The sequence below is a fragment of the Coturnix japonica genome, chromosome 11, assembly GCF_054131305.1.
Source record: "Coturnix japonica strain WE chromosome 11, WE-NBRP24, whole genome shotgun sequence".
In the NCBI taxonomy this organism is placed as follows: domain Eukaryota; kingdom Metazoa; phylum Chordata; class Aves; order Galliformes; family Phasianidae; genus Coturnix; species Coturnix japonica.
In genome coordinates this window covers 28,769,106-28,796,652 of record NC_140673.1, presented here as the reverse complement: position 1 = coordinate 28,796,652, position 27,547 = coordinate 28,769,106, and the positions used below count along the sequence as shown (strand labels likewise).

The following is a 27,547-nucleotide window of genomic DNA, read 5'->3' as shown; positions in this document are numbered from 1 at the left end:
GGGTCCCTTTGCCTCCTTGTCATGGAACATAGCCCAAACTCTTATTCTTTTGTGCATATATATTGACCAAAATCCCAGCAGGAACATCAAAGGCAATGCTTAGTGAGGCTGAGATCCCTCCCTTTCCGTGTGTAGAGCCTACACAGGACAGGTTCTGATTTTCCACTAATTTGATGCTATTCATAGTGAGAAATGCAAATGCTTAGCTGTTGTTTTGACAATGGGACAGCTTCATCAGCATTCAGATAACCCAAAGCACAGTGCTATAGCAACTACAGGAGAAGACAGGACTGCAAAAGCACTCTTCCAGTCAACCCCAGCAGGGGATCTTCTGTGTGATGCATAACCCAGGGTGTTCCTACTTCTTAAACAGCCTTACCTGGTAGTGAGGGGCAATCCCTGCTACAGAGAACTCCCATTTAAGGCAGGTGAGCCATGCAGCCCTGGGAAGAGCTATGGCTGCTTAGGAGCAAGAGCCCTCCTTGCCTGCAAGGACAGGTACGTACCTCTGTGACCAGACAGCGTAAGCTCTTGCATTCAAAGCATATTCCAACTCAAAACGACTGCGTAGTGCTGCGACATGACTGCGGCCAGGTCCTCCACGTGCAACAAGACAGTCAGAGGATGAGGAGGGAGACAGAGAACCACTGCTGTTGCTGGAGGCTGGAGACATCAGCTGCATTAAAACAAACAAACAAAACAACAACAAAAAAAGCACCATAACAGGCACTGTTAACACATACAGTGCATTATTTTTTCCTCAGCTCTTGCAAACTTTGTGCTCCATATTGCCTTTATAGTTTGGCTAAAAAGAACAGTGACTCTTGACTGTGAGGCAGCATGAGTGATGTGGCTTGTGAGCATTCCCTGTGTAGCCAGGAGTCATTCCAGCCTCCCCTATGGAAACCACCACCTGGGATTCCACCATGTGTACTGAATGGTGGCAGTGCTGTGTGGTGGGAGCAGTCTGATCTGGGTACCTCAGGGTGGGAGCTCAGCCTGGTGGGACAATGCTAACACAGGACTAGCACGTGAACATAAGAGCATTACATATAAATGTACACAGCAGCAGCAGCTCCAGCCTTGCTGGAGCAAGATATCCTCACTGCACCTGGGTCCAGAGAGATTTAAAAGGAGCAGAAATTATTTGCTGAGCAAGGAGAAGAAAAATATTAAGAATTAGGGGGAGAGTTCTCATCCTTCACTGGATGCAGCATTTAACAGGATGGAGCAGCTTGCAGACTCCAAATCCAATGCTTTCCTCATTACCTGCCCCTCTCCCCTCGTACTTCTGTGCATACATCACAGGCACAGATGTTCCACAGGAGAAATAAAGGCCTTACCTCAATGTTGCACAGACATTCTTCTAACTTTGTGACCACTTCTGAGAATTCTGGTCTGCCCTGTGAACACAAGAGGAAAAACAGAGCTGTGTAAAATAGAAGGAGCAACTTTAGTAGTTAAACAGACTCACAGACAGATGAGCAACAAATCCCCTCCATGCCCCTCCTTTGAATTTGAGATGTGTGTTTAATGTTATCTACATTAGTACTCTTTTCCTGAAACAATCAGATTTGAACTCAGAACAATTGGGCCATAACATGTCTGTAAAAGTAACAGTAGATGATTGACTATGCTTATATATAAGCTATGCTTCCTCTTTGCCTATAAATGAGATTTTTAATATAACAACAGCTGTGAAGATCAGAGGATACGTTCCTGAGCAATACTTGCCCTTACAGAAACCCTCACCTTCCCATTTCTGTGTGCTTGCATCATTCCTGATGGAGGATTCTGACTTTTAAACACCCACTGAGCCCTGAAGTTCACCATTTACTTCACCATTTTCCCTTAACAGATGACTCCTCTCTCTAATAAAAGTGGAAGCATATCCTTGCACCTTCAGTGTAATTCTGGACAAAGTACTATGGACAAAGAATGGGATGGTGATGCTTTTCACTGCTTAATTATTTCATTTGTTCTGCTTGCTATGGTGATTAAGTAGCAACACTTGTTCTCTCCTCTTGTGAGGAATGAAATCGCTGAGTCAGGGATTATTATGCATGTTAGATACATATATGGTGTAAATGAATCACTTTAAAATAAATGCTTTTTAATCTGTGCAGTGAATTCACAGGAGCATTTGGGATTTGTCCTGACAGTTTTAGGACAGGTGCTCCCTGCACAGCACACAGCTCACATGCTGACTAAAGGCTCTCCTTCTTCTTCATCCCCTGGACCTACTGGAACTTTCCTGAGGCCTTCAGACATAATTCAGAGTCTTTGTAACTGGGCATAAAGTCATTTCATATAGAAAAAGGCCTTTAAAAAAATCCAATTTCAGTAAGTTTTTTCCCCACACTTTGTGCAAAATTCGACTTGCCCACTGGCTGATTGAGCTATCAATTGCCTTCTAATTCTGCCACACAGTTCTCAAGCATTAGGAAGATGAAGTGATACTGGATTGAAACTGATGAGCAGCAAAGTGCATTAAAATTCCAAAATGGTGTTTTATTTTTATTGGTGCTCAGTGAGCTGCTAACAAGATACAAGACTCTATCTGTTACATACTGCTCGCTTAAGTCAACAATTTAATATAACATCCTATTAATAACTTTAATCAGAATGGGAGCTACTTGCTGATGGTTATTAGCTTTATAGTTACATGGAATAAAGCAAACTAACAGCCCCCTCATCCATAATATAACATTACTTCATAAAATGGAAGATGAGCGTATTCAAGTATCCAGAAAACACTAATAGCACCAAAATAAAATAGCTAACCATACCCTGCATAGCAAACACATTCTATCTGCATTTTTAAGCTGAAACATAAGGTTACAGCATAGAATATAGTAAGGGGACAAAGCTCTCCAAAGTCAGTTGGCAGCCCAGAGTCACACTGACCTCCCTCTGCACCATCCTGCTACAACACCTACATGCGCTTTAGTTCACTCAGTTAAGAAAGCTTTCAGGTATCCAGAGCAAGGACAGGCTCAGGCACACGATTACCTGTCTCTCTTTGCTGAATCTTACACTGACCACATGCTCTCCAGTTAGCAAGTGCTGGTGTTGGAACCCAAGGTTTTATGCATTAGTCCTGAACAGATCCAAAATGCTCCTTCAAAACATGTGGGACTGTCTTATTTTCAGCTGAGGCAGAGTTGCTTTTCTTCACAGTGTCTGATATGATGCACTGTTTTGGCTTCAGGAGATGAGCATTGTTCATAACACATCAGTGTTTTAATTGTTGCTGAGCAGTGCTTCACAGAGCCAAGGAGGTACAGCTTCTCATACAGCCCTGCCAGGAAGGGGCTGGGGAGCAGAATCAGGACAGGGACTGTAAATGTATCACTAAGCCATCACCTTACTGGAACCAGTGCTTTGGACTGGACATTAGTCTTATCTAACCTTTGTCTGAGAAAAGGAAAGTAGAATCCAAAGTCACTTGTTATAGCAATTGGAGAAGAAGAACACAAAGGAATCAGAAGTTCTGAACATTGTGTGCTGAGAGTAACTGCCATGAAGAAAGCAGCCCTGGAAAGAGGAGTGTTTGCAGCCTGACCATAACTGCTCCCAGAGCTGGAATGGTGCTGAGAAGGGCTCTGCTGCTGCCTCCAGGCCCTCTTGTCTTCTGCAATCGTGCAGATATCTTTTCAGTGCATCAGGGAATGGCTTTAGGGCATGGTAGAAAAACAGAAGTTTATACTTTTTTAGCATTATTTTTAGAGCAACTCTTTTGATGATAGAGATTTCATTTTTCACATGGAAACATATCAATAATTCACTGAAAACACCTGCAGAAGTCTGAGAGCAAACAGTATTTTTCTGTTCATTGCAAATCAAAACCGAACTTTTGCAACATATTCCCTCAAGTTTTCAATGAATGGCTCCCTGATCATCTGCTTGCCCCATCAGCTCATCAGCTCTGTGCTTTCAGCCCACACCACTGTCTGTCCCAGAGCATTCTGCTGCAGAATTCATCTCAGTGAGCTCTTGGGGAGTGTGGAGCTGAACCCATGGCTGACCCCACTGCTGGGGCTGCATGGAGCGGCACTCACCTCTGGGCAGGCATTCCAGCCCTGCATCAGCAGCGCGCAGATGGGTTTGGGGATGGAGTACCCGATGGGCGGGCGGATGTGGTGGTACGCCATGTCTGCCGCCGCTGCCGCTGTGGGAACAGCCCGGCACAAAGAGGTGAGCATCCAGGAGGTGCAGAGCCCCTAGGAAAGCACAGCCTATCTGCTGACACACAGCCAGGGCACAAAGCGCATGACCACCCTGTCCATTGGTAAATCATGTAGCAGTTCCAAATCCAAACTATTTCTACAGGCAGCTAACACAATCCATGGCACTGAATGGAATGACATTATAGTTATGACCAAGCAAGGATGTAGACAACCTAATTCTGTCTAAGCCCTAAAAAAATGACCTGTGGTCAGAGTATGTGGAATATGCAGAGAGCTGTAAGATTGCAATCATGAGATAGCAAGAATACTGTAATTTTTTAACTGCATCCCATTACGGTCACAGCCTTAATGATAAGAATAATTTCAGCCACAGTCCATTCTGATTGCAGCTTTTGGCTGCATACCATTGCTTCAGAATGTTAATATCATGTAAATCCTGACACTGGGTCTAAACATGGTCAGAAGAAGCAAACCCAGTTTGCCTAATGTTGGCTGCACTCTGGTGAGTATAGTTTTGGAATCATGCTTTGCCTAGAAGACAAAACAAAAAAAGAGAAGGCGAATGCAAAATGAATTAAGATTTCAGTAAAGAATACTCCCTCTTTTCACCAAAGGTAATGAAATATTCTACCTGCTGGCAGATCTTGTGCCAAATAAACAGAATTTCTGCCATCAGTTTCACAGGGTCAGGATTAGAACAAAAGGAGGGGAAAACAGTGTGTTTTCATCTGTGTATGCAAGTATTGTGCTTGACAAAGTTTATCTGTCACTATCGTTTTAGCCTCCTTTCTCTATCTGCAGGACTCTTTCTTCAGCTAATAATCATACTGGTTAAAAATACTTTAGAGAGACTGCACTAAAGAATGTGTTAGATTTCATGTATTATTTGAGTAACTTATAAAGCAATTGACCAAACCAGGGAATTGTACAGAGATAGGCAGCTAAGAGACAGAATTAGATGTACAGATGCACCCGGGAAAATAGATGAGTGAGTACAGATGGATTTATGCAATATTAGCACCATTTATATTCTGTTTGTGCCCAAACATTTGTATGAACTAAAAGAAAACCACCTTTTTAAAGATCAAAACGCTGTCTCCAAGAATAAAAGAAAACAATTTATCTGAAAGCCACCTGACAACTCTTGCACATCTCTTCCCCCGGCAGCTGCATTCTGTACCTCAAACCCACTTAAGAAATCCACAATTTTTCATGAATTTTTCAGTTACTGGAGTGAAATGCATCAGTGCAGTTCCATCAGGCTGCCTCCTGTGTGCAGAGTGCTGCACAAAGGCACATACACAAACCCACCCCAAACCAAAGGTCAAAGAGCAAAGGCTGCTGCCAGTGGCATGGCAGGTTGAAAACCTCTACTGTAACAAAAATAAATAGCACATGGCCTTACAGTGGGGTAGATCTGTGCCTTTCACTGAGTCTTAGCACCTAATAATGATGGTTAGTAAAACATCAATTAACCCTTTTCCACACAACTAGTTCAGAGCCCTTGAAACATTAATTCACTGATGATCTTACCTGGCTTTAGGTGAGCAAAAGGAATTTCGCCTGTTAGCAGCTCCCAGAGGCACAGAGCATAGCTGAACACATCAGCTTTTATGGTGTACCTTGTGCACTGAGTGAACACCTCAGGGGCCATCCAGCGCAGGTTCTGTATGCGAGGAAACATAAATAGATACATATTATACAATATATTAACAGAGTTTATTTCCTCCAGTGTTTTTTCCCCTAGTTATATGGTAGCTTCCTTTTGTTTCCTTGCCTCTATTGCTCCATAAGATAACTGATAAGTCTACTCAAGAAAGAGCTGTATAAAAGTTATTCCCACTGCAGATTAATAATTGTTTTGTATTCTGTGATCTCTGCTATAAAAGAGACTTAGAGGAAAAAACGAACATTAAAACATCTCCAACACTACTTCAGTTCATCAGTCCAAACAAACCTATTTTAAGGTCATTTTCTCCTAACATGAATTTGCCCTTAAGCTTTACAGTAACTACGTGGAACTAAAGAAACAAACCCCAGGCTGTTTTGTCATGTTGTCTTCATCCAAGGATTGCAAAAATCTTGATTCTGAAACACACAGAACAAAGCTGGTTTTACTGTTTAGTCACCACAGGCACCTGCCTTGTAAAAGATTCTTTGTAAAAGGTATTTCTTAATAATACCAGGGTTTAGAAAATCCCCCCTGATATTGCACAGCAGTAGTGCCCATGTGAAGGAGCTCAGGAGGAGCCAAACCCAACTCACTGACCTCCACCCTCCAACACAAACACGTTCCCATGGAGCTGACAGACACCACAGCAATGCACAAGCTACACGTCCATAGAACATAACCTGGCCTACTTCTGAACACAGGGAATAAGAAAAGTCTGTAACTGAAATAAATAACATTCTGGTCTTTAACCTAAAAGGAAATAAGCCTGTCTTATCACTCTATGGTTTGGCTGCAGACCTGCACATCACAACATGCTTACATTCCAAGCACTTGTCTGAAGGGAGTCTGCAGCATGGAACATGCCTTCATTCTCACTCAACTCTCTTCCTGCCACTTAAACTTACCCAAACTAAGAAGGATCCACCTCACTGTTACCTGGGCTTTCTTCTCATGCATATAGCAGAGTACCCACAGCATGAGATAACTTAGACGAGACAGAAATAGGGGTAATGTCATTTGTAAGAGTCTTTTTCCACTCCTCTCACAATAAAATGAAGAACGTCCTTAGCTTTTCCTCAGTAAGGACACGTTTAGTTTTAGACAATTTGAGATTAGTTTATAGATCTTTCATAAATTCATTACCTCCAAAATCAGCAACAACCGCATGTCCATCCTCATACAGCAGAATATTGTGACTAGAAAAACAAATAATCGTTAGTGTCTTACAGACAACTTCAAAAAACCCCCTGCTTAAGAAAATGAACACCTTAAGATGTCTCCAGGTGCTGATGAAGAGAAGACACATCATTCATCCTATAGCATTCCTCAGCCTAAAACCTGTAAATTTGTTCCTTCTCACTCTAATGGTGATTTGTAAGATTTCAGTCCTGTCCTCCACTCATATTCCAATTACATGATGTCCTTTTACATCTTGATTTGGAGATCTAGCAGAGTGCTGCTGGTGATGTAAGTTTAAGCCAATGTCCAGCAAAAAGTGGATGCTTCCTGCTCATTGTGTATGGTTCTGTGTTCAGCCATCATAACAGCAGATCTGACAGCAAAACAGGTGAGGGCAGCTGATCAGTGACATTAATTCAAAATTCCAGATTAGCAAAGAGCACTTACACACACACACACACACACACACACACACACACAAAGCATTTTAAGCTGCTTCCTGGGGAAACCCACAACATAGCAATCAAGGACTTCAGGTTCAAAGGAAAACCATTCTCTTTGTAAGATGTCTGCTCTGACATCATCCTGCTGTGTTATCAGCATGTTATCCTTGTATTTTTTATGTACTCCTATCATTCCTAGCAGTACTATGCTCAAAAGAGATTTACCATTGGTCCACCAGTCTCAGAAACACAATTCAGGCTTACAAAGCATGAGAACATTTCACAGTGCACAATGAAATCATTAACCTGAATGACTATGGAAGCACAGCCCTAAGTGTGCTGGGAACATTCCAGGGGGTAAATAAACTGAGGTAACTGGTGGAATTTTTAGTCTCAACTCATCATCAGAGACATCAGCTTGCAAACATCTACTTGATATGGAACCACGTTAATAATTGAGAGCCAGAAGCTGTTCTTCAGCAGCTTAATGGTAACACCTGGCACTCTGATACAGAGAAGTAAGAAGCCCACAGGCAAGCCAGGGTCACACACGAGTTATATGTTGTATTTATCAGTAAAATTCACATTTTCATAACTGACATTGCATTTTGATTGGGGATGTGGAACCTTTGTTGGCATGCCCTTCCAAAGCTCCCTGGAGAACTGTTCCATACAAAAGTTAGGTTTGATGGAGGGTGCAGCTAGGAATGGCAACAAGGGAGGAACTGAGGTAACATCTGATGTCCTGTTGAGGATGGAACACATGCTGCTCACTGACCAGAGCTGTGGTTTAGCCAAGCAGAATTTCTTAGACAGAAATACCATATAACGCTTGTGCACCATGCCCAACACATCCTGAAAATTCAAGTTACTGTGTATGGAATGCACAATTAGCCTCAGCCTGTCCCTGCACCTCTTTGCTCTGCCTCCATGTGCTACAACCAGAGCTGCCTGTGCACTGTGGATGAAAAGGATTTCAGTAGCTTGGGTGATGCTGACAGACCTCTGTAAGGCATACTGCAAGCAAACAGAAATTCCAGGAAAATATTATATTTATGTGTTAGATGTATATGCTAAGTTTTTATCTCTATGTAGATTCTTGATGTGGAAAGGGGATAATAAATGCAGGAGCACTTATTCAGTCCACAGTTGTATGGCGCAACCTCTGTCAGGACGCCTGAGATCAAAGACATTATTTACCCAAGATAATTACTTGTACTCACAGAGGGTGGTGCTCTAATTTCAGTGAAGTCTTTGAAACCATGGGAGCTACAAGGCTGAGTGTAAAGAACTGGGTAACCAGCACTCTACCTAGGGCTGTTGGCAGAGAGATATTTAGAGGCTTAACGTTAAATCCACTGGATTTGTCCTAAAACTACCAGGACTGCAGATATAAATTATGAGAAATATGGTGGCTTAAAAGCATTTGTTGAGGTTAATGTGAGGAAAATTCAGCTTTATTTGCATATTATTTGTTCAAATATAGTGATAGATGTAGATAATATCTAGAAGGAACACATGTATGTATATAGCCTAACAATTAGAGGATTTCCAGAAAGAAGCTTACAACAGCTTTAACAGAAGCTTACAACAGGAAAAACAGCTGCAAAAAGATTTCTACAAAGGACTATAAATATTTAACAGTTTTACACAAGTGTGGTCTCGTGAGCAGCGAGGCAGGACAGCTGCAAACCTGATCCAAGAAAGAAAGTAACTCTAACACTGGAACTGTGAAAAGGGAGATACTCCAATTACATAGAACCGAATAGAAATTTATTATATCTTTTTACCTTGTTAGCTTATAATAAGAGGAAGTAGAAGAAATGTTACAATTGGAAATGAATTCCCTTTTTGGGGCACTTTATCTAACAACTTGCACTGAATAAGAAAAAAGATGAAAATACAAATATAGGAAAGGCAGAAATTCCTTTTTAAAAGAAAATAAAAAATAAAAAAAAAAAATGACTGAGTGATCCTGTCCATGTCAGCTATTTCATAGGGAATCCGCTAATTCACTTTTTTGTGCTACCTAAAGGCATTCATCACATACAATCCACCTGTACATATCTGGCACTTCCACTGCAACTTTAATTGAATCACTACACTGGGGAACTGGAGCCAGTCTGTTTCCTGTCTGTGCACACCTTGACAATTGGAGGACATCAGCAGACAGAGCCGTGTTTCTAAGCCACGCACTGGGACATTGGATATACGAGCTGTGCTCCCAGGTGGCTGGCATTAAAACAAGTAACCAGCCTAGTACAAGTACTTGTCTTCTTTATGAAGAGAGGAAAATTTCATCCTCAGAGCAACACAGTGCTTCAAACAGTGGCTCCTCTAAAGCTGCAGTAATTACTACACCTTGACTGAAACTCCTGGTTTAAGAGCACCACCTCCAGCATCCTCTGGCTTTCGCTTTTGCTGGTGGCAAATCCTCCACCAAAGCAGTTCTAATGCTCAGTTTAGTGGCTGGCGCCCCTGCTCACAACAAAGGGGTTGGAACTGGACAATCTTTAAGGTCTCTTCCAATCCAAACTATTCTATGATTCAACAAAAGGTGCTCTGGTTTCAAATCCTCTGCCAAAGGGAAGGAGGCAGGAGGAAAAGTCTGGAAGAAGGACAGAGCAGGGGTAAGCATGCCAATGTGCAGTGCTAGCTGCAGCTCCATCACAGGAGGAAAAATCAAAGACTGAATTCTATCCACATTAAGAAACTCTGCGGACTGTGTTTGTGTTGCAGCATTGTAAAGATGCCCATACATATGGTCTGTCACATACACCGGGGACACTGTGTTTTATTTTCTGCCTGTCCAGCTCTCTGTTCTCTCAGAATTCCATCCCCTCTTCATTTGATCATGATGATGTGTAGCCTTAAAAGAAGGACTGTATTCTCCCTGCAGCTATCAACACTCATTTCCGTCAGTATCTGTATTTCCAGGCTCTCAGTTGTGTATCTCCAGTGAATACTGTAAAGAGAAAGGTTTAGAACTACAGGGCAGCTTCCATCCAAAAAGCATAAGGTAAAAATCCTGCTGTGAGATGTTTCATTCCTTAATAACTACAAAAAATGTATTGAAAGGAACTTTAATAGCTGTAACCTCTCATTTCTACCACACCCCACAGTCTGAGTTAACAAATAGCCATTGAATAAAGCATACACTGATTTAGAACAGGTTAAACTTGCCATCCAGCTCTGCCTCAGCTCTTAACTATCATTTTGCTATTTTCTTTACAACAGCAACAACCTCCCTTCCCTAAAAAACCCACCAAAAGTAGAAATGAGAATTCAATATAATGATTCCCCGTGTAACAGAACAGATGGCGCATCGCTCCTTGCTGCACCTCTTGAAAATCACACGTATGGAAAAAAGAGGGGACTCAGTTCCACATTCTCAGACGCTAATGAGGTCTGGAAGTGAGGCCTTGTCTCTGAGCGCAGTGGTGCTGTGCCCCAGCTGTGTGTCTGTCGGCTTATGGAGCATTATCACCTCTGAGGGTCAGAACCGGGCAGGGCAACTCCTACCAGTAATTCTGCTTATTTCTGAGCTCAGACCTAGCAGGGAAATTGCAGTCCATTTACTGCTTTCCCAGATGAACCTAGAGGGTCATTTCTGCTACAGTCTGGTTCTCTGGCAAAACAGCTTGACATAGCATGGAACAGCTAATGCTTAACTTCATTTAAAAGCCTCAGATAACACTTTTTACTGAAAGAATGCATGAAAAATTTGCCTCATTGTTAATTCTATTTTAGTCAGTTGTAGCTCAGTAACAAAGTCAGATCTGGGCTGAGCTGTGATTTGCTGATGACCATCCACAAAGAACAGAAAAAAATAATATTCTGCCACTTCTAATTTATCTCCCTGCCTGCTGATCACATCAGTGACACAGTGTTACTATATAACTTCAGAGAAACAGAAATATGGATCTTTTCAGTTAATCACATGCAACTGGCATATTAATTATTTTACTCAGACACAAGCATTTTTGCAGAACAAACTCCTCCAGAGAAACAACAGAAGCCAGTTTACAAGGTAACATTTAAAACAGAGCTGAATGAGGATTTAGGGAAACAGAACAGTCCTGCAATAGCTACTAATACCTGGATTAACAAATTAAAGCCTTTAGGCAGCACTACAAACTTCCACATAACACTGAACATTCAGCTCCTCTGAACTGATAAGCCTAAGTACTGTGGCTGAACATCTGCTTTGGATGCATTCCTTGTTGGTAAGACTGTCACTCTGACAGTCAAAAAGCAGCAACTACAGCATCACCTTCAATGCTATTATAGCACAGACTACATTACTAAAACATAGACCTTGCTGGAAGGCTTTTAGCCTGCACTGTTACACGTGCCTTGCACATGCATTGCATCTGTAATGCGTAGTAAGTGCAACAGACATGGAACCACATTGACCCACAAAACACAATTCCTGCAGGAAACTGACAGCATGCAGAGCCCAGGTTAATGTCCCGGGGAAAACTAAGCCTTGAGGTCTTGAAAAGAAACTCATTTACTTGGGCGGGTGGGGAAACAAAGCCAGAGAATATGGAAACGTTTCAAGATTTCAGCATTTGCTTTTTTTCCTAAGTTGGAATGGAAAGAAATGTCTGGAAATGTCTGCTTTATGTGTGTGCCTGCAAAGCACAATTTCCTGTCCCCATATAAATAATCTGATGGAAATGTTCCAAATTTGTTCTTCATTGACCCATGTAATAAATGACAGTATTTTTTTTTTCCTAAGTAAGTCCTAGAAACCTGCATTCTTCAGCTATCAATAGGAAAAAAAAATAGTCATCCCCAGGTGTAACCTCAATAAACTTCACGCATTACTGAAAATAAAGAAGATCTCTACAACTTTTGTCAAAGAAAGAAGCTCAGGCGGAGTTAGGACCGGATCGAGGTTTGTGCGCAGAGCGGTCACTAGGGGGGGATGCAGGGCACCATTTGCAGGCATGTCTCAGTGCCTTCGAATTTCCCTTCTTCGTGAATCTCCGTGAAGGGACTAATTACAGCCTCCATTAACACCTATTTTAGCTTAGACGTACTGGCTCATTCTAGAGAGAGAATTCAAACTACGTTTTTCTTGTCAGCAGTAATAAGCACTGAAAGTGGAATGCTGTTTCAGATATTCCACGTTAGAAAACCACAGTTATGAAATAATAAGAGACAGTTGCATGTTTAGGACCTCAGTAATTTCACATTGCCATCAACCTGGACTACAAGACTTCCCATTGGGAAAACTGGTTTGACTAATTCCCACTGGGTCTGATGGAGTTGCTTATGATTTGGAAAGTGAAACAGAAACAAGATGTGTATGTATATAGAATTTGAGGTCACTAGGGAGTTTGAAACTTCAGTTATAGTCACCACACCACATAACTTCAGACAGGAATCAGAGTTTATAGTGGCTAAAAACTCATGGTGAGCTAGGAGACAATTGGAAGAAAAAGGTAAAGCTCATCTGAGAAGGCATAGAAGACCAAAAAGGCACCTTATTTTAACACAAAGCATAAAAGCCCCATGATTAAACAGAGGAACAGGTCAGTTAATCAAAGCCAATAGATACAGGGCACCTAAAAATTTAAGCAAAGGTAAGCTATGAAAAGACTACCTGTTCCTTAAAGTCTTGAATACACAGTGATATTCCAGGTGAAATGAAAGCATTGGTCAACCAAACTTACAGCCTACATCATACATTCTCCAAAATAGTTGGTTCTAATGGCAGTTAATGAGGCTTGTTGCCTCTCATGATGTCTCTGTCCTAAACTGACTGGTAACCAAAATGATTTCTTCAGTCTTACCTGCAGAGCAGATGAAAAAGGACAAGGTATGGTGTAATGCAAAATGCAGCAGTGACAGCAGAGCAGTAAGATCCCAGGTTGCAACAAAAGAGGATTGTCTCAAACACTACAGCTGCAGGCACAGAACCAAGGACAAGAAGCTGTCAACCTTCAGAAAGCCCCAAATATACAAGGATCTCTAGCAAGATACACTCACCTCCACTGCCAGCCCTTGAATTAGGTCTGGGAAAGGGTGGATCCTGGCTCCAGCCCTTCTGGTCACTCAGGTACATTACATGCACCTGAGCTCCCCTACCTACCCACCAGGTGCTCTATCTCTGCTTCAAGCCATGACTCAGCATTTCTGCTGTTTGACAATACCTCCCAGCTGGGAAAAACAATGTCCTTTCACTCCTGAGTTTGCAGAAACAGGCTGTTTTGAATCAAAGGTTTGTTGTTTTTTTTTCCCAGGCTTCAGGATTATTTCAGATTCATGTCTTGTTCAACATGACACTCTCAACTGAGGGTCATTTAGAAAATAAATTGGACTGCAAGATACGATAGTTTGGAAAGATTCTGTGAAAGCCACATTCTGAGGTCAATACATTGTGAAAAATAAGGGATAACTGTTTTCAAGTAAAGGTGGTATCTAGGTAGGCTAAAAGGTGATCTGACTCACTTCTCTGTATTTACAGCTTCTGATATCCTTTACTCCTATCTTCAAAGCGGATCACTGTAATATCAGTGTGAAGTTATAAATGGGCATATCCTGCCATGGGCATTGATTTCAGAGGATATTGCTCTGCACAGTCTTCTGATGTGAGCCATATACATATTGATTTCATCAGTGACCAAATTACTTTTCTTGTAATATTGACTTTTTCAGTGCAAAAGCATATACACATGAGCAGAACTGCCTTCACGGTAGTGAGTCAGGCTTTCAAAACAATTAAAAATATTTCTCTGCTGCCTTCCTATTCCCTGAACAATGTTTCTGAATTGCATGCTGCCAGGCTGTATGCAGAAGATGGCCAAGTAAAACATAGGAGTCAATAGCAGGAGCTCCAAAATTTTCCTGCAAATTGAGGTTTCAATGCCTCTCAGAGGTGTGGTGGATGCCCAGGTGTAGAAATACAGACTTAACAGTGTGATATGGTTCATCCTCATTTAAATCCTTGTCGTGATACCCTGCTGCCTCTGCCACTTTTGGAAAAGCCCTGTAAGATTGGTGTGACAAGGGCAGAACAATGCCTGGAGATGTGAGATTTCCATCTCCGAAGCTTTGAAAAGAGGCTGTATGGATCCCAGCATTCTGTGAGGCTTTGTGTAGGGAAACTTGTGAAGAACAAGTAGAGGAATCATTGAAAATGAAGCTCTGATTGCTGCTTTGTTTCTACACCCGATCAAGGCAAAGCACTGCCAGCAGCCCAGTGAAGAAGGAACTCACTGTATGTCCCAAACAAAATATTACCTTCAGTTCAGTTTGGAAAGATCAACTCAACGATGTCACGATGTTACAAAATCAATAACACTGAGGTAGCTGTTTCATATGTGGCATGAATTATGGCTATTTAAAAGGTGTTTGTGACATTCTCATCGACAGGGAAAGATTTGTACACCCAAGGGGAATTGAAATGTCATTACACGTGGGGGTTTAGGAGAGAGTCACAGCTGCAAACCAATCCCTGCGCACAGCCCTGAGCTGGGTCAGCCCTGCACAGAGAGGGCTCACACCCTGCAGAACTGAACCAGTCACATCCTAATGGGGAGCAGCTGTGACTTTACAGGTAGCTCAGAAATTGGCTAAAATTTGGTAAATATCAATTTTTTAGCAGAAAAACAAAAACAAAATTCTAAGGTTTTATGTAAACACTCACTTCTTTTTCAGGCCACTTTAATGTGTCAGAGAACACAAATGCATATTGAAGCAGCATATTTTCACAAATATATGTATTTCTCTCTCTGTTTTTTTACTAAATAAGGAGTCTGTGCTTTGTAGATATTTGATGAGAAAGGAAGCTTTTGAGATCATTGGGGAAAGTGAACGATGGCCACATTCACAAATCTGTTTGTTCTCAAGAGAATCTGGATGAAATGAGGAAAAGGGACAAAACAATCCTTGCCAAATAAATGTTTGCTATTTATGTATTTGCTAACAAAAGGCATATACATTCTCACACTGTATCTTAGATGTAGCACGATAACGTGGAACATGACTATGAAGGCAAAACATCCTTTGCCTTTGGCAGCATGTTACTCAGTGAGAAAAAAATGTATATAGAATCTATTGAAGATTGATTTAGTGAGTGAGGGAAGCTGTTCCAATTGATTTAATTTTCAGCGAAGAACACATAAAGAAGCAGAACACCAATCGCATGCTGTCAATAAAGATAGAGGCTTTAAGAACTAGCACTGCAAACACAGATCTTCAAAGAACTGAGAATGTGGGGAAGATTCACAGAGTGCTTTAGCGAGGTCAAAAGCTTCCAGTAACTCTGAGGATCAAGATCTTCATACGACAGTCTCTGCATAGTGCTTTTGGAAGGCTGAGTAAATTACAACATAAAAGCAAATGAATGTAGACACAACAGTGTTGACATGGTATTTATCAAAACGTTGGCTGATCCAAGTAAATTCAAGAGAGTGAAAATTATATGAAAAAAAGAAATGAAAAGGTTGGCAAGAGCATACATGCTGAAGGGAAAATGAAAGTAATATTGATGGTCTCAACAAAAAAGCATAACTCCCTCATGTTAGAGATGTAGATATGAGCAAGAACAGCCAAGTGAAGAATATGAATTTCAGCAGCTTATAGTTTTTAGAACAGATAAAATTGAAGCTCTCCCAACCAGGGTTTCCACAAATCATTGTCTGCGATTTCAAGCTTCACCAGAACCCAAACTGCAGGACAATAAAAGTAATCATAAAAATGTAATGGGTTCATATAATGTAGCCCCGACTCTCTTTGTTTATCTTGAACCTGATTTTAGCACTCATACATATATTTTCTATCAAAATATTTAAGTGATTTGGGTATGGCAAATGGAACTGTTTTAAGAACCTCCTTCAAGATGGCATCAGTCACATGCAGATGCTTGGATCATACAGAACTGCTGTCTTTTCTATGGCCACAGTTCAAATTTGGCTTCTGTCAGTAGCAACAAAAACTATCACCTTTTCTCAATGGGAAGAAGACGTACTGAGCCCTAGCCCCAACTCTGATCTGCTTAAGGCTTGCATAGGCCTTGAATGCATGCAGCCCTCATAAGCTTAGTCAGAACCCAGGCATCAGTTTTTGTAAGAAATAAACAGACCTCCCACCCTTCCTAAATATGGCATATGTAAATGCTTCCAACAAAAAGGTGCTGAACTGCCCATCTCAGTGCTGAGTGCATGAACATACCTGGAAGCAGGAGGCAGCCTCAGGCTCAGTTTTGTCAATTTGGTACCTTCAATGAACACTACACTCACTAATTTTACTAATGTAAAAAAAAAAATATATATATATATATAACCCACAGTATGTATAAGATTTAACTCAAAATTGCCTCGTTATTGCCTCAATGGCACTTGGAAATTTGAAAACGACAGATGGTGAGAAAGAGACTGAGACTCTGTTGTGAGAAACAGGGGAAGATAAATCTGGTCTGAGCTGACAAAAGGTTAACAATAAGCTCAGCAGAATCAGAAATTAATTGTGCTCTGATAAGGCCACACACAGTTTGAAATGGTGAGACCAAGCATCAATCTCTTCATGAAGCAGTGGACGGAAAAAAAAGATGAAAGAATCAAAGTGTGTAATTACCCCAACACTGCAAAAACAAGTAGTGCTGCAGCCTGGCAGACACGAGTCTCTGCTTTCAGGGCAAGAGACAGAGAAAGTGTATTCAGTGCATGCTCCTTTCCCGGAGAACACAGCCATGAAAAGACCCTTCTACCTTTAATACACTGTTGGTTTAATGAAAGGCAACTGCTATTTTAAGATTTTAAGGGGGTTTTATAACAAAGAGCAGTTGCAGACACCATCCCCATTACCACCAGGCCTCCGTCCGCCCTTTCATCTTTCTTGCTAAGCCATCTCTCAGAAAGTTTCACAGAGTTACAGCCATCAAATGAGGGTTAGTTGCTCAAAGACTGGGCCCAACCGTGTTCAGCTCTGATGGCTTAAATTAAATTGATACTAAAATAGTCTCTTTTGTTGTTAAAGTGCTATAATCATTATGACTACAATCCCTCACCACTGTAAGACTCGATATAAGGAGTAATAAGCTGATACATGTCACCATTGCTGGTAGCTGTCAGAACATCTGTTTTCAGAACTGGAAAGCAAAATAGAACTCCCAATTATTCTCAGAATGGCAGGATAACCCCTTTCCCAGGGTAGAGACATAAAAGATTCATTTTCTTCTCTGTTCTACCAAGACATGTTGCAGTTCCATTTAATGCATTATGTGCATTGCATTAGATTTCAGAACTCACAAAGGAGGTTACACGCTATGTGAAAATCTAAGGTTAAAAAAAAATACAACTCCTGTGAAGCTACTGGCAGAACTTAACACAGGAGGGTCAGAATTTCGTTCTCAGTCTTTCTGTGCCATTATGATGAAGATTTTCATTTAGTAATTGTGTCCGTGGGCCGACTGGGATTCATGCTGAAAACAAGACTTTTGGTCTCAGACTAAAAAGTTAAGCTACTGTCAGCACTACACGTCAACCACACTGATGTCCTTGCAGCAAATTTATCTTTTGACCCTCGCTAATGTGATCTGACGTAAGTTCTATGAGGCAATGATACACTTTTTGGCTCTTTAGTGAGACTCCCTTTTGGATGTGGAGAATATTATTTAAAAGTCTTTCATTGGAGAACTATTTAGGTAACAGCAGTGACAAGGTACAAAGATGAGCCATTTGCTTTGGATCTTCACTGTCCTTAAACAGCTACTCAGACTGCAGTATTTGGGTGTGGGGCTTTTGGCCTGGGCCGTGATAGAGACAAGAACTCCAGCTCCTAAATAAAAGCATTTGGGCCTGAAAGTAAATGGTGGAAAGGTATGGGTCTATGGAGCAGACACAGTGGGAAAGTTCAAGATGCATGAAGTGGGAGACAGCGGGGGGAGGAGAGGGGAATCTTCAGTGTCAGGAGGAAGACAACAGGTAGTAGATCTTAATGATGTGCAGTGCACAATCCCAGTTTATTGTATTGTATAGGTGTATAAGAAAGTTAAAATGGGGTAGTAAGTAGCCATTCTTGCTGGTCATTTTTGCAGATTGATGGACAGGTTGTTCTGTGCACAGCAAATTCTAGTGAGTCCATCTTTTGCTTTAAAAATTGGATGCTCCTTAGGGCTTAAGCCAGCTATTTTCATCAATGTTTTCATATCTCTAGGACTGGTGAAGCCATGTTGCTGTTAACAACTATACATCTATGTATATAATACATGTGTGTTTATTTATTTATTTGAGAAAGAAAAGTTAAGGTAGAAAAATCTCTGTCCAGTGCCAATTTCTTCCTCACTGAACAGTTGTCTTCCTCACAACTTATATGGGACTCCTTGTAAAAGCAAAATGGTAATAATCAAAGACAGAAAGCTGTATGTTCAAACAACCTACAGCTGATCTGTGTAACAGCAAATCCCTAAAATTCCCACAGAGAATTTCTTATTAGAAAACCTGCAGAACTAAGAAGTATATTTTGTTTTTACCAAGAGGATGTATTTTTATATAAAACCCTCACAATTTGATACTGTCGGGTATTTCACTAATCCTCCCTGGAATATACAGAGCATGAGACTATTTTCACTACAGTATGGGACAAATTTTTCCTGTATACACCAGCCACTGTCTGGATCTTAGCTCTTAGAAATGCAAAAACACAAAACTGTTAAAGGAAGGGAAATTAAGTTATTAAAGGACAAAAGGTTATTTTGAAATGATAGTGCTAAGCTGTAAATAAACCGAGAATCTCTCAAATAAAAAGTAAAAATTAAACGCCAAAATAACCAAACTGATTTTAAAAAGTATTTGTGTCCATCTTTCCAGAACAGTACAATAAAATGTATTAATCTGTGTGGGAAATCTAATGAACAAGAAAAGAAACCAATGAATTACATGCAAGACTTTATCACCTCCACTGTTAAGAATAAGTCTCCAAAATGACAAGCTGCAAATGACAATATTCTCTTCTGCACTGAGGAGAAGCAGTGAGATGGGGAGACAGGAACTGAAGAAAAAACAGTTGACATTACCAAGAGGCAGAGTCAGAACACTGTGTTAGATGGGCTTTGGCTTGCGCTTCTCTGACAGTTCTTATGCGCATATCTACCCATCTCTACTCATGATATGATAAACTTCAAATCTCAAAAAAACTTCCATTTGTAGAGGACAAATGTTGCATTTGAAGTGTTGTCATTGTAAGTACACTTGAAGTAAGAAAAGGGAACTATGCCATGTTGTCCTCTTTAAGATGTCAATATCCAGAAAATGGGTTTTTCTTTTTTTTTCCTACACAAGTTGATACCAGAACCCTGAACTAGGCACAGTCTGGTTTACTTCTTCACTCAGCAATGGGAAAAAATTTTTCCCCCCAAAAAATCCTTTCCCAAGAGGATGAGTGTTTAACAGGGAATCTTTCAACGCAGCTCTCAGTATCACTAGGAAATGGAAACTTGGAGCAAGATGTGGGAAAGTGTTCTTTACCTTATCATCACTGCTCTATAGGACTGGTCACTTGAGATATAAACAAAATGAACACTTCTGAAATGTTGTTTAAAACAAGTTGTAAAACTAAAGGGGAATGAAGACATTTGTCTGATGCTGAAGAAAACCCACTTTGTAACTCATCTCATCTCTTAAAAATTCTTTCTGTAGAAGCTTTCTTGTCACAGTGATCACATAAATACACAAAGGAGCTGTTTCCAGGCAATCCAGTGTGGCTAAAATGTGCCACAGCTGTTCAGCGCTAGCTCTGCTTGTCTAGCTGCTTTCCTTTATATATAACTATAGGTTAGTCCACTACCTGATGCAGGCAGAATTTCCTTCCTTCGAGCTCCTCCAGTCTCAGTGAGATACCACACAGGTGAGACTGTAGACCACTGCTGTCATGCTAAGGTTTCACATTCCCTGAATTTTTGGAATGAAGAAAAACATTTACCTGTTCAAATCACGGTGTATGATGGGCTGTGTGAGGTTGTGGAGATACTCCATTCCTTTGGCAACATCTACAGCAATTATTAACTTAGATTGCAGATCAAGAGTTCTATATGTTAGGAAAAAATATAGTATTACTCAAAGCTAATAAACAGACAAAAGCTATATAAGTCATTCTTATCTTAGGACTATGAAAGTTTACCAATGTTTTAAATACAAAATTATGTTATATAATGTATTGTAAATATATGTAATAGAACAAAATGACTAAATCAAAAATTTTGATGACTTCTTTATTTCCCTTGTATACCCAATAGTCTGAATCAAAGCCATTTTAAAAATATATATATATTTTTCCAACCATGTTCCTTTTACTATTATTTTAATCCCAAATGAAAAGGATTCACATCAGAACTCATGTATTTGTAGTCCAAATTCTCTACAGGTCCTTGCAAAGAACATGTTGGAATACCTCTTTTGTTCATGAAGCAGGGAGAAGAGCGATCCTCCAGAAATGTATTGAGTGACAATAGCAAACTGACTTGGGTCATCCAAACACGCCCCAACAAACTGGATAACACATGGATGATTCAGTCGACAGAGAATGGAAACTTCACGGCAAAACATGTCCACATCAGACTTGGAGCAGTAGGTGTTGGCTCGATAGCTTAGAATTGACATGAGAGAAGTCAGTAAGACAAAAATATCATAAAATCTTATTTTTTTTAAAAATTTTTATACTTCAAACTCTATAATTAGCCAAACAGAAAGGAAGTCTGGTAAGCTTACCGTTTAATTGCTACGATTTTATTTCTGCAGCGTCCCTTATATACTTTTCCAAAAGACCCTAAAATGTTTTAAGACAAATAAGCATAAAGATACCCTTCATGAACATCAAGCATTTAGAATGGAGGCTTTCTTACTCCTGGTACCTGAGCCAATGATCTCATGGAACTCTATTTCAGAGAGCTGAAGATGGAAGTGTGATGGCAAACCAGCACGAAGGAGGAGCACATCTGCTTTTTCTGCAAAAGAAAGCACTCAACCGATTGGTAAAATGCAGGGTTACAGGTGCAGAATATCAGTGTCTAGCTTCACAAAACCATTCTACAGTAAATGCTGTCTCTCTTCCTGCATACTGGTTGGCAGGTAATCCTGTCCTTCCTTTTTTTAAACTAGATTTACCCTTTCCAGTAACCACAATAAACCCCAGTAACAAAGAAATAACTTCAATGTTGCAGCTGCCTTGTTCCTTGTGTTTAAAACTTATCACTAATGAGCACTGTCCCATGAGCATATTCCACCCATGTTGGATAAGGATTGCATAAAAACCTTTACATGGAGAGTAATTTCCTTTCCCTCTATACTTGATGCTTATCACTAATGCAGTGTGTGTTATTCCCCACCTACTTTCCAGTGATGTTTGCAATCTGAATTTTACAACATAATTTGGTTAACAAACATCTCTATCTTGAGAATGCATTTGGTTTATTGCTATATAATCCATCAGAATATTTCTCAGTGGAGCATTTAAATGCTGCTATGTAAAGGATATAAGGTTTTGATTACATCCAGAGTGAATACTGGAAAGGAAAAATTGAAAGGACCATAGAAAGTGACATATTTTGAAGCATGGATATTCATCTGAATGTTTTAACTGAAGTTATTTCAGAATAACACAATATATTTTGGGAATAATTTTTCTTGTAGAGATCACTCAGGCATTTTACAGGGGATTTCAGCAGCATCCTTTTCTCCACAACAAAACAACCAACCAACCAAAGGCATATATATTTATTAATGTAAGCTAAAATAGGGTAAATAGAGGAATTGTGCTGTGGAGAACCTCTGCAGACAATGAGAAGAAAAAATCTGAACCGTTTCCTAAATCTATCCCAGGGAAGTCCATCTGCTGCTGTGCAGAACATCGTGCTTGTGAAGAAAAAGAAATCCAAGAATCATGAGTCTTGCATCACATGTTTAGGCTAAACAGCACCTTGGGTAAAAGAGTATAAAGCTCTGAGTTTTGCCTGGTTGTTGAGAATACCTTTAGTCATGCTTTTAATCTTTCCCAGCGGGGATGGAACTGACACATAGGAACCATCTGAAAGACAAGAATAAAATTAGCTCTATGGAATTCATAGGCACTGTAAGCATACTAGTAAATATACTGATAAATTAACAAGGAGGAGGCTGCTTAAAGAACAGCTACAACAAAAACACCAGGATGTGTATATAAACACACGATAGGACTGTGACTTGTTATGCTGCCGTGTTCTTGAAAGGAATTTGTTTATAGATGTACTAAACATAGAACAAAACCAACTTTTGCTAATGTAAAAAAGACCTAAGACGAAAACTGTGGTCTTTTGTATCAGCCAGACTTTGTAAAGGCACTCAGACCTGATCAAGAATTCTGACAGCTGGGCTGCTTTTATTTTACTAAAGACCTCAGCTTTGTCCGTGTACCAAAACCATCACTTCTTGTTCTTTGACTTAAATGAAAGCTAAATCATTTCTAACAATCAGAATTAAAAATTCAGCTGTGTTAATACCCAAATTAATTTCCAATGCATACATAAACTCAGTCTTCTGTAGATCTACGTACATTCCAGATACCCTAAACCTAAGCCTAAGCCTGTGATACAGCTCTGCAGAGCTGGAAATGTAGGAAGGAGACAGATCCTGCTGTTGGCCACAGGGCTTTTCCCACTTCCATGGCAGGAAGAACCAATGACCAGGACAACACACAGTGCATACTGTATTTACCATCCCTGCAGACAGCATTCTCAATTCATTGTAAAATGCTTTGTTTATCTGCTTGTGCTATTGCCATTCAGAAGCCAATAAAAATTGGTAACTTTGTAGCAAACAGGGTAATTAATTCTTCCCAAGGGAGACTTAGGTATTCAAATACATAAAAATATAAAGGGGACTGAGTATGGAGATCCACGGAGTATTGGTAATGAAAAATCTATCAGAGGCAGACAGCAAAAAGAGAACGGCTAAACGAAGTATTAAGGATGTAGAAAGGTGTGAGTAATTGTTGGGGAATTACCACCTTTCAGCTTTTGGCTTTTCTTTCTAGAGAGCAATATGGAGCGAGAATTTTATTTAAAGGCAAAGGGAGAATTTGAACAGAAATAGACAGTGTGTAAGATGGGAAGTAGTGATTTTCATGACACTGATCTTTGTGACAGACAGAACTGATCCAAAGCATCAGTGAAGTTCTCCCAGGGATTCAGTGCTCTTTGGATCAGAGCACTCAGTCAGGATTAAAGTGACCTCTCAGACCATACCTCCTCCAGGCTGTGAGTATTCATTACAGGGTGATTCATCCTGAGGCCTTTTGTAGTGCTTCAGTAGGGTCACAATGGCATCATGACCTGGGAATGGAGGTATGAGGGCTTGCAGGTAAGTTCAATTGTCAGTAAATTTTTTTTATGTATAAAAACAGAATTATGTGTATCTAAAACATGTAAATGAGAATAACACTGAAATACTTTAGATGAGCGCTGCTTTATGTCCCAAAGCGCACAAGATGTGCACTCTGTATTTCTGCAGACAGTTGCTGTGCTCATTGTTCTTCTTTGGGGAAGAGCAGAGCAGTGTGTGCACAACACGCTCCATCTCTTGGATGTCTGATGTGCAAAGTTCTGCTTGGTAAAGCTCAAAAGTCTCTTCTAAACATTTCAAAGCTGATTTTTCCCTCAGTATATTTTGAGCAGAATATTTTGCCAACATGTTGTTATTAAAAGGGCCCTGAAGTCTGTTTTACTATCTACAGTCATTCTCATGACATTACTGCAGTGCCTTGGAGGATCGAAACCGAACTTATGTTTTTTCCCACTGCTGTTGTGCAGAGGTTTTTGCTCTTCTCTCATCCTGCTCCCCCAGCAGCACACCCAGCATTGCTGACAGCTCATCTCCACAGCAGTGGGTCCCCTTTGGAGCAGCAGGAGCTGACTCTGCTCTGACATGGGCAGGTCATAGAATCACCTATCTCCTGCCCATACTGTTCCTGTATAGATTTCTGTAGAAAACAGAAATACCTTTCTCATAAGCCCACATTAAGCAGGTCTGCTCATCCTTTTCTCCACTGGACCTGCTGGGATCACAAGCGACCAGATTCATATCAGCTCCATTATCCAGCAAAAACTGCACCAGACGAATATGGCCATGGTAGCAAGCACAGTGCAGTCCTAGAACATCAGAGACGTGTGGGAAGCACAGCTGTCAGAACACATCTTAGGACTTGCACCAATACCTATGAAGCACAGATCTATTTACCTGATGAAGGAATATATTGTCAAACAAACACCCAAGGCAACAGCTGGAAACAAATTTGAGCTGCTAGAACCCATCCATTGCCTGCTATACAATGTGACAGCATTCACTCTTCCACCTACAAATCACATTTAACAACTTTGTATGCAAGGAGAAGCACAAAGAAACAAAGAAGCCACTCTTTTTTTCTTTATCTACTGTCCAGACCCGAGGAGGGCAGCCCTTCAAACATAGTATCCCGCTTGCCCTAACAGAATAACAATGAGGCCCAATTCTTGGCTCTGCTTACAAGCCCAGACACAGGGGGATCATTTTAAGGTCAGGTTTTACTATTAATATACAGGCTAACAAGCTTGACTCATCCTCGCTGAGCTCTTAGTATTTTTCTATGCCTTTTAGCCAAATGCATTTAAAAATTAAATAAATCAATCAAATTGAGATCTCTCTGAGAGGTGACTGGACTCTGATCATTGACTCACTGTGTTAATTACCTTGAAAATTCTGATTGTGTATAGCTTCCATTTTTTTGTGTGGTGCTGGTATATGATTCACACACAATGAGGGTGATGATGTTACCTGTATGTCCATCTCTTCCCTGGTGATTGATGCTTACGACATTCTGGTCGAGAAGGAATTTCACAAGTTCTATGTTCTTTCCATAGGTGCAAGCACTGCAGAAAGTGAAAGGAAAAGTGAATGTTGCAGCACGTGGGAAGGTAGATACTTTGGGTACCCAAAGACTTCAAAAGAGCTACAGAGAGATAAGAATGGAGTAGAGGACTATGAGAAATGTGTAAATGCATGATTAATCCATGAAAAAAATAGATGTTCATTTCTATTGCCTCATAAGCTTTCTTGAACATTCTTGTACAAATTAGTTTTGCACAGTATACAAAATTAACACACTGTTTTCCAGCGTGTCTCTTAACCAGCACTTAGCAGCCTCACAGCACCGTGACCGATCTTTGTTCTGCCACCTCATTTCCAGGTCAGAATGTCTGGAATCCAGGAAGTTTCTGGACAGAACTCCAATACCAATTTCAAAAGCAGACAGCAGGAGAAACTGTTACCCAAAGAGATGCTGATGAATCTGATATCCTTCCTACATTTATTTTTCTCCCTTGCTCTCTCCCCTCCCTCACGTGTCCTCTCCCATATATGAAGGTATGAATTTACTATCTGGGCTGTTTACAAGGCTGGACAGTGATAGGACAAGGGGGAATAGTTTTAAACTCTGACAGTGGAGGTTTAGGTTCGGTATTAGGAGGAAGTATTTCACTCAGAGGGTGGTGACGCACTGGAACAGGTTGCTCAAGGAGGCTGTGGATGCCCCATCCCTGCAGGCATTCAAGGCCAGGCTGGATGTGGCTCTGTGAGCCTGGTCTGCTGGTTGACAACCCTGCATATGGCAGGGGAGATGAAACCAGATGATCATTGTTGCCCTTTTCAGCTCAGGCCATTCTGCGATTTTATGATTCTTATTGGGTGTTGTGTTGCACGCACCTTCATGTGTCCATCATGGTGTTTCAAGCACCTCACCTGTGGAAAGCCGTTTCACTGAAGATGTTCTCCTTGGTGAGACTTTCTGTTCCCGAGAGTTGAATCATTTCTTTGACCACATCAAACTTCCCGCTGTAACAAGCACTAAAGACAAAGGGTTGTTAACAGTGCCGATTTTTCAGTTAGGCCCTAAAAGTGAAAACCAGATTTCCTCACATGACTCACAGGTGTAACGGTGTATCTCCATAGATGTTAACCACATGGGGCTGGACTTCAAAGCTGCTCTGCAATAAGAACTTGACAATTTCATGGTGCCCAAATCGACAGCAGAAGTGCAGAGGAACATGGTCTTCGTTGTCCTGAGCATTCACTGCCATTGCACCCAGAAGGAGAGCAAAGGGAGTATTTTATATTTAATAAAGGTTTATGTACATTACAGATGAATTATGAAACCTCTTAGAAAACGTTGATGGTTCTTTTTCTTTAAACCTGAAATTTCTGTGACCTGTTATGAATCAGAACAACACTATTTGGGGTCATCTGTATTGCATCATCAAGTCCACTTTCTGGGCTTAGAGTATATAACTGCTTTGTTCCAGTATGGAATGTTTTCACACAGCCTTTAGAAAGCTGTCAGTATGGTACAATGCTGAACAAACTAAGATCCAAGTATAAATGTAATTGTTTTTAAACAGTATATTATCTTCATATAATATCAACAGCTGAATAAAATCAGCTACACAGTGAGAAAATGCATTTAAACAGAATGAAGGAAACACAGTAGGATATATTTTTCATGGACACTCTTAAAATATAAATACATAAAATATATCAGGTAAAAAAGGAAAGGGAGAATTTATTCAAATTTCTGGATTTCCAGAGTTTCCATTTTGTTAAATATTTATTTTCCCCTCTGAGGATGATTATATGTGTGCTTAACATTCCTCACTGGATATTTCAGAGGATGGGAGTGTTCTTTTAAAGAACATGGAATTATATATTAGAATGGGCAAAATTAGAGGCATAAAATATTACAGTTAGACAGAGTTGTACTTATCTCTGTCTGTTGAACATACTTTCTGTGATCATTAGTATTTTTTTTCTATATTTAGGTAGAGTACAGCACAACTGATTGATGTCATAATTGCAAGACCTGACAAATCCAGTTCACTTTGTCCAACATTTTGTTCTCAATTCACAAAACCTTTGACATTAATAGACTACTGAGGAGTAATACGCCCATTAGAAGTGTCCAGACTTGCAATATGTGGGCTTTTTACAACTGCTAGGTTCAAACATTTCCTATAGCTGACCCTCCCTGGGACAAAGGACACACCACATGCATTC

The 27,547-nt window shown here is 40.4% G+C and overlaps 1 protein-coding gene across 3 annotated transcripts in view; it reads right to left on the bottom strand.

Moving 5' to 3' along the window:
• Positions 1-27,547, bottom strand: part of TNNI3K (TNNI3 interacting kinase) — a 43,251-nt gene that overhangs the window by 4,576 nt on the left and 11,128 nt on the right. For 2 of the 3 annotated variants that reach the window (XM_085512465.1, XM_015870887.3), the window contains exons 8-23: positions 26,426-26,570; positions 26,240-26,344; positions 25,277-25,371; positions 24,466-24,615; positions 23,713-23,799; positions 22,461-22,517; positions 21,346-21,438; positions 21,203-21,260; positions 20,886-21,080; positions 20,418-20,522; positions 7,006-7,058; positions 6,226-6,278; positions 5,724-5,856; positions 4,062-4,171; positions 1,344-1,403; positions 507-676 (exon numbers count right to left, since the gene is read on the bottom strand). In XM_085512465.1, coding sequence (XP_085368591.1) covers positions 507-676; positions 1,344-1,403; positions 4,062-4,171; positions 5,724-5,856; positions 6,226-6,278; positions 7,006-7,058; positions 20,418-20,522; positions 20,886-21,080; positions 21,203-21,260; positions 21,346-21,438; positions 22,461-22,517; positions 23,713-23,799; positions 24,466-24,615; positions 25,277-25,371; positions 26,240-26,344; positions 26,426-26,570 — 1,669 coding nt within the window. Of the gene's footprint in view, positions 1-506; positions 677-1,343; positions 1,404-4,061; positions 4,172-5,723; positions 5,857-6,225; positions 6,279-7,005; positions 7,059-20,417; positions 20,523-20,885; positions 21,081-21,202; positions 21,261-21,345; positions 21,439-22,460; positions 22,518-23,712; positions 23,800-24,465; positions 24,616-24,703; positions 24,790-25,276; positions 25,372-26,239; positions 26,345-26,425; positions 26,571-27,547 lie in introns of those variants that run through there. The other variant, XM_085512466.1, reaches the window with a different exon arrangement.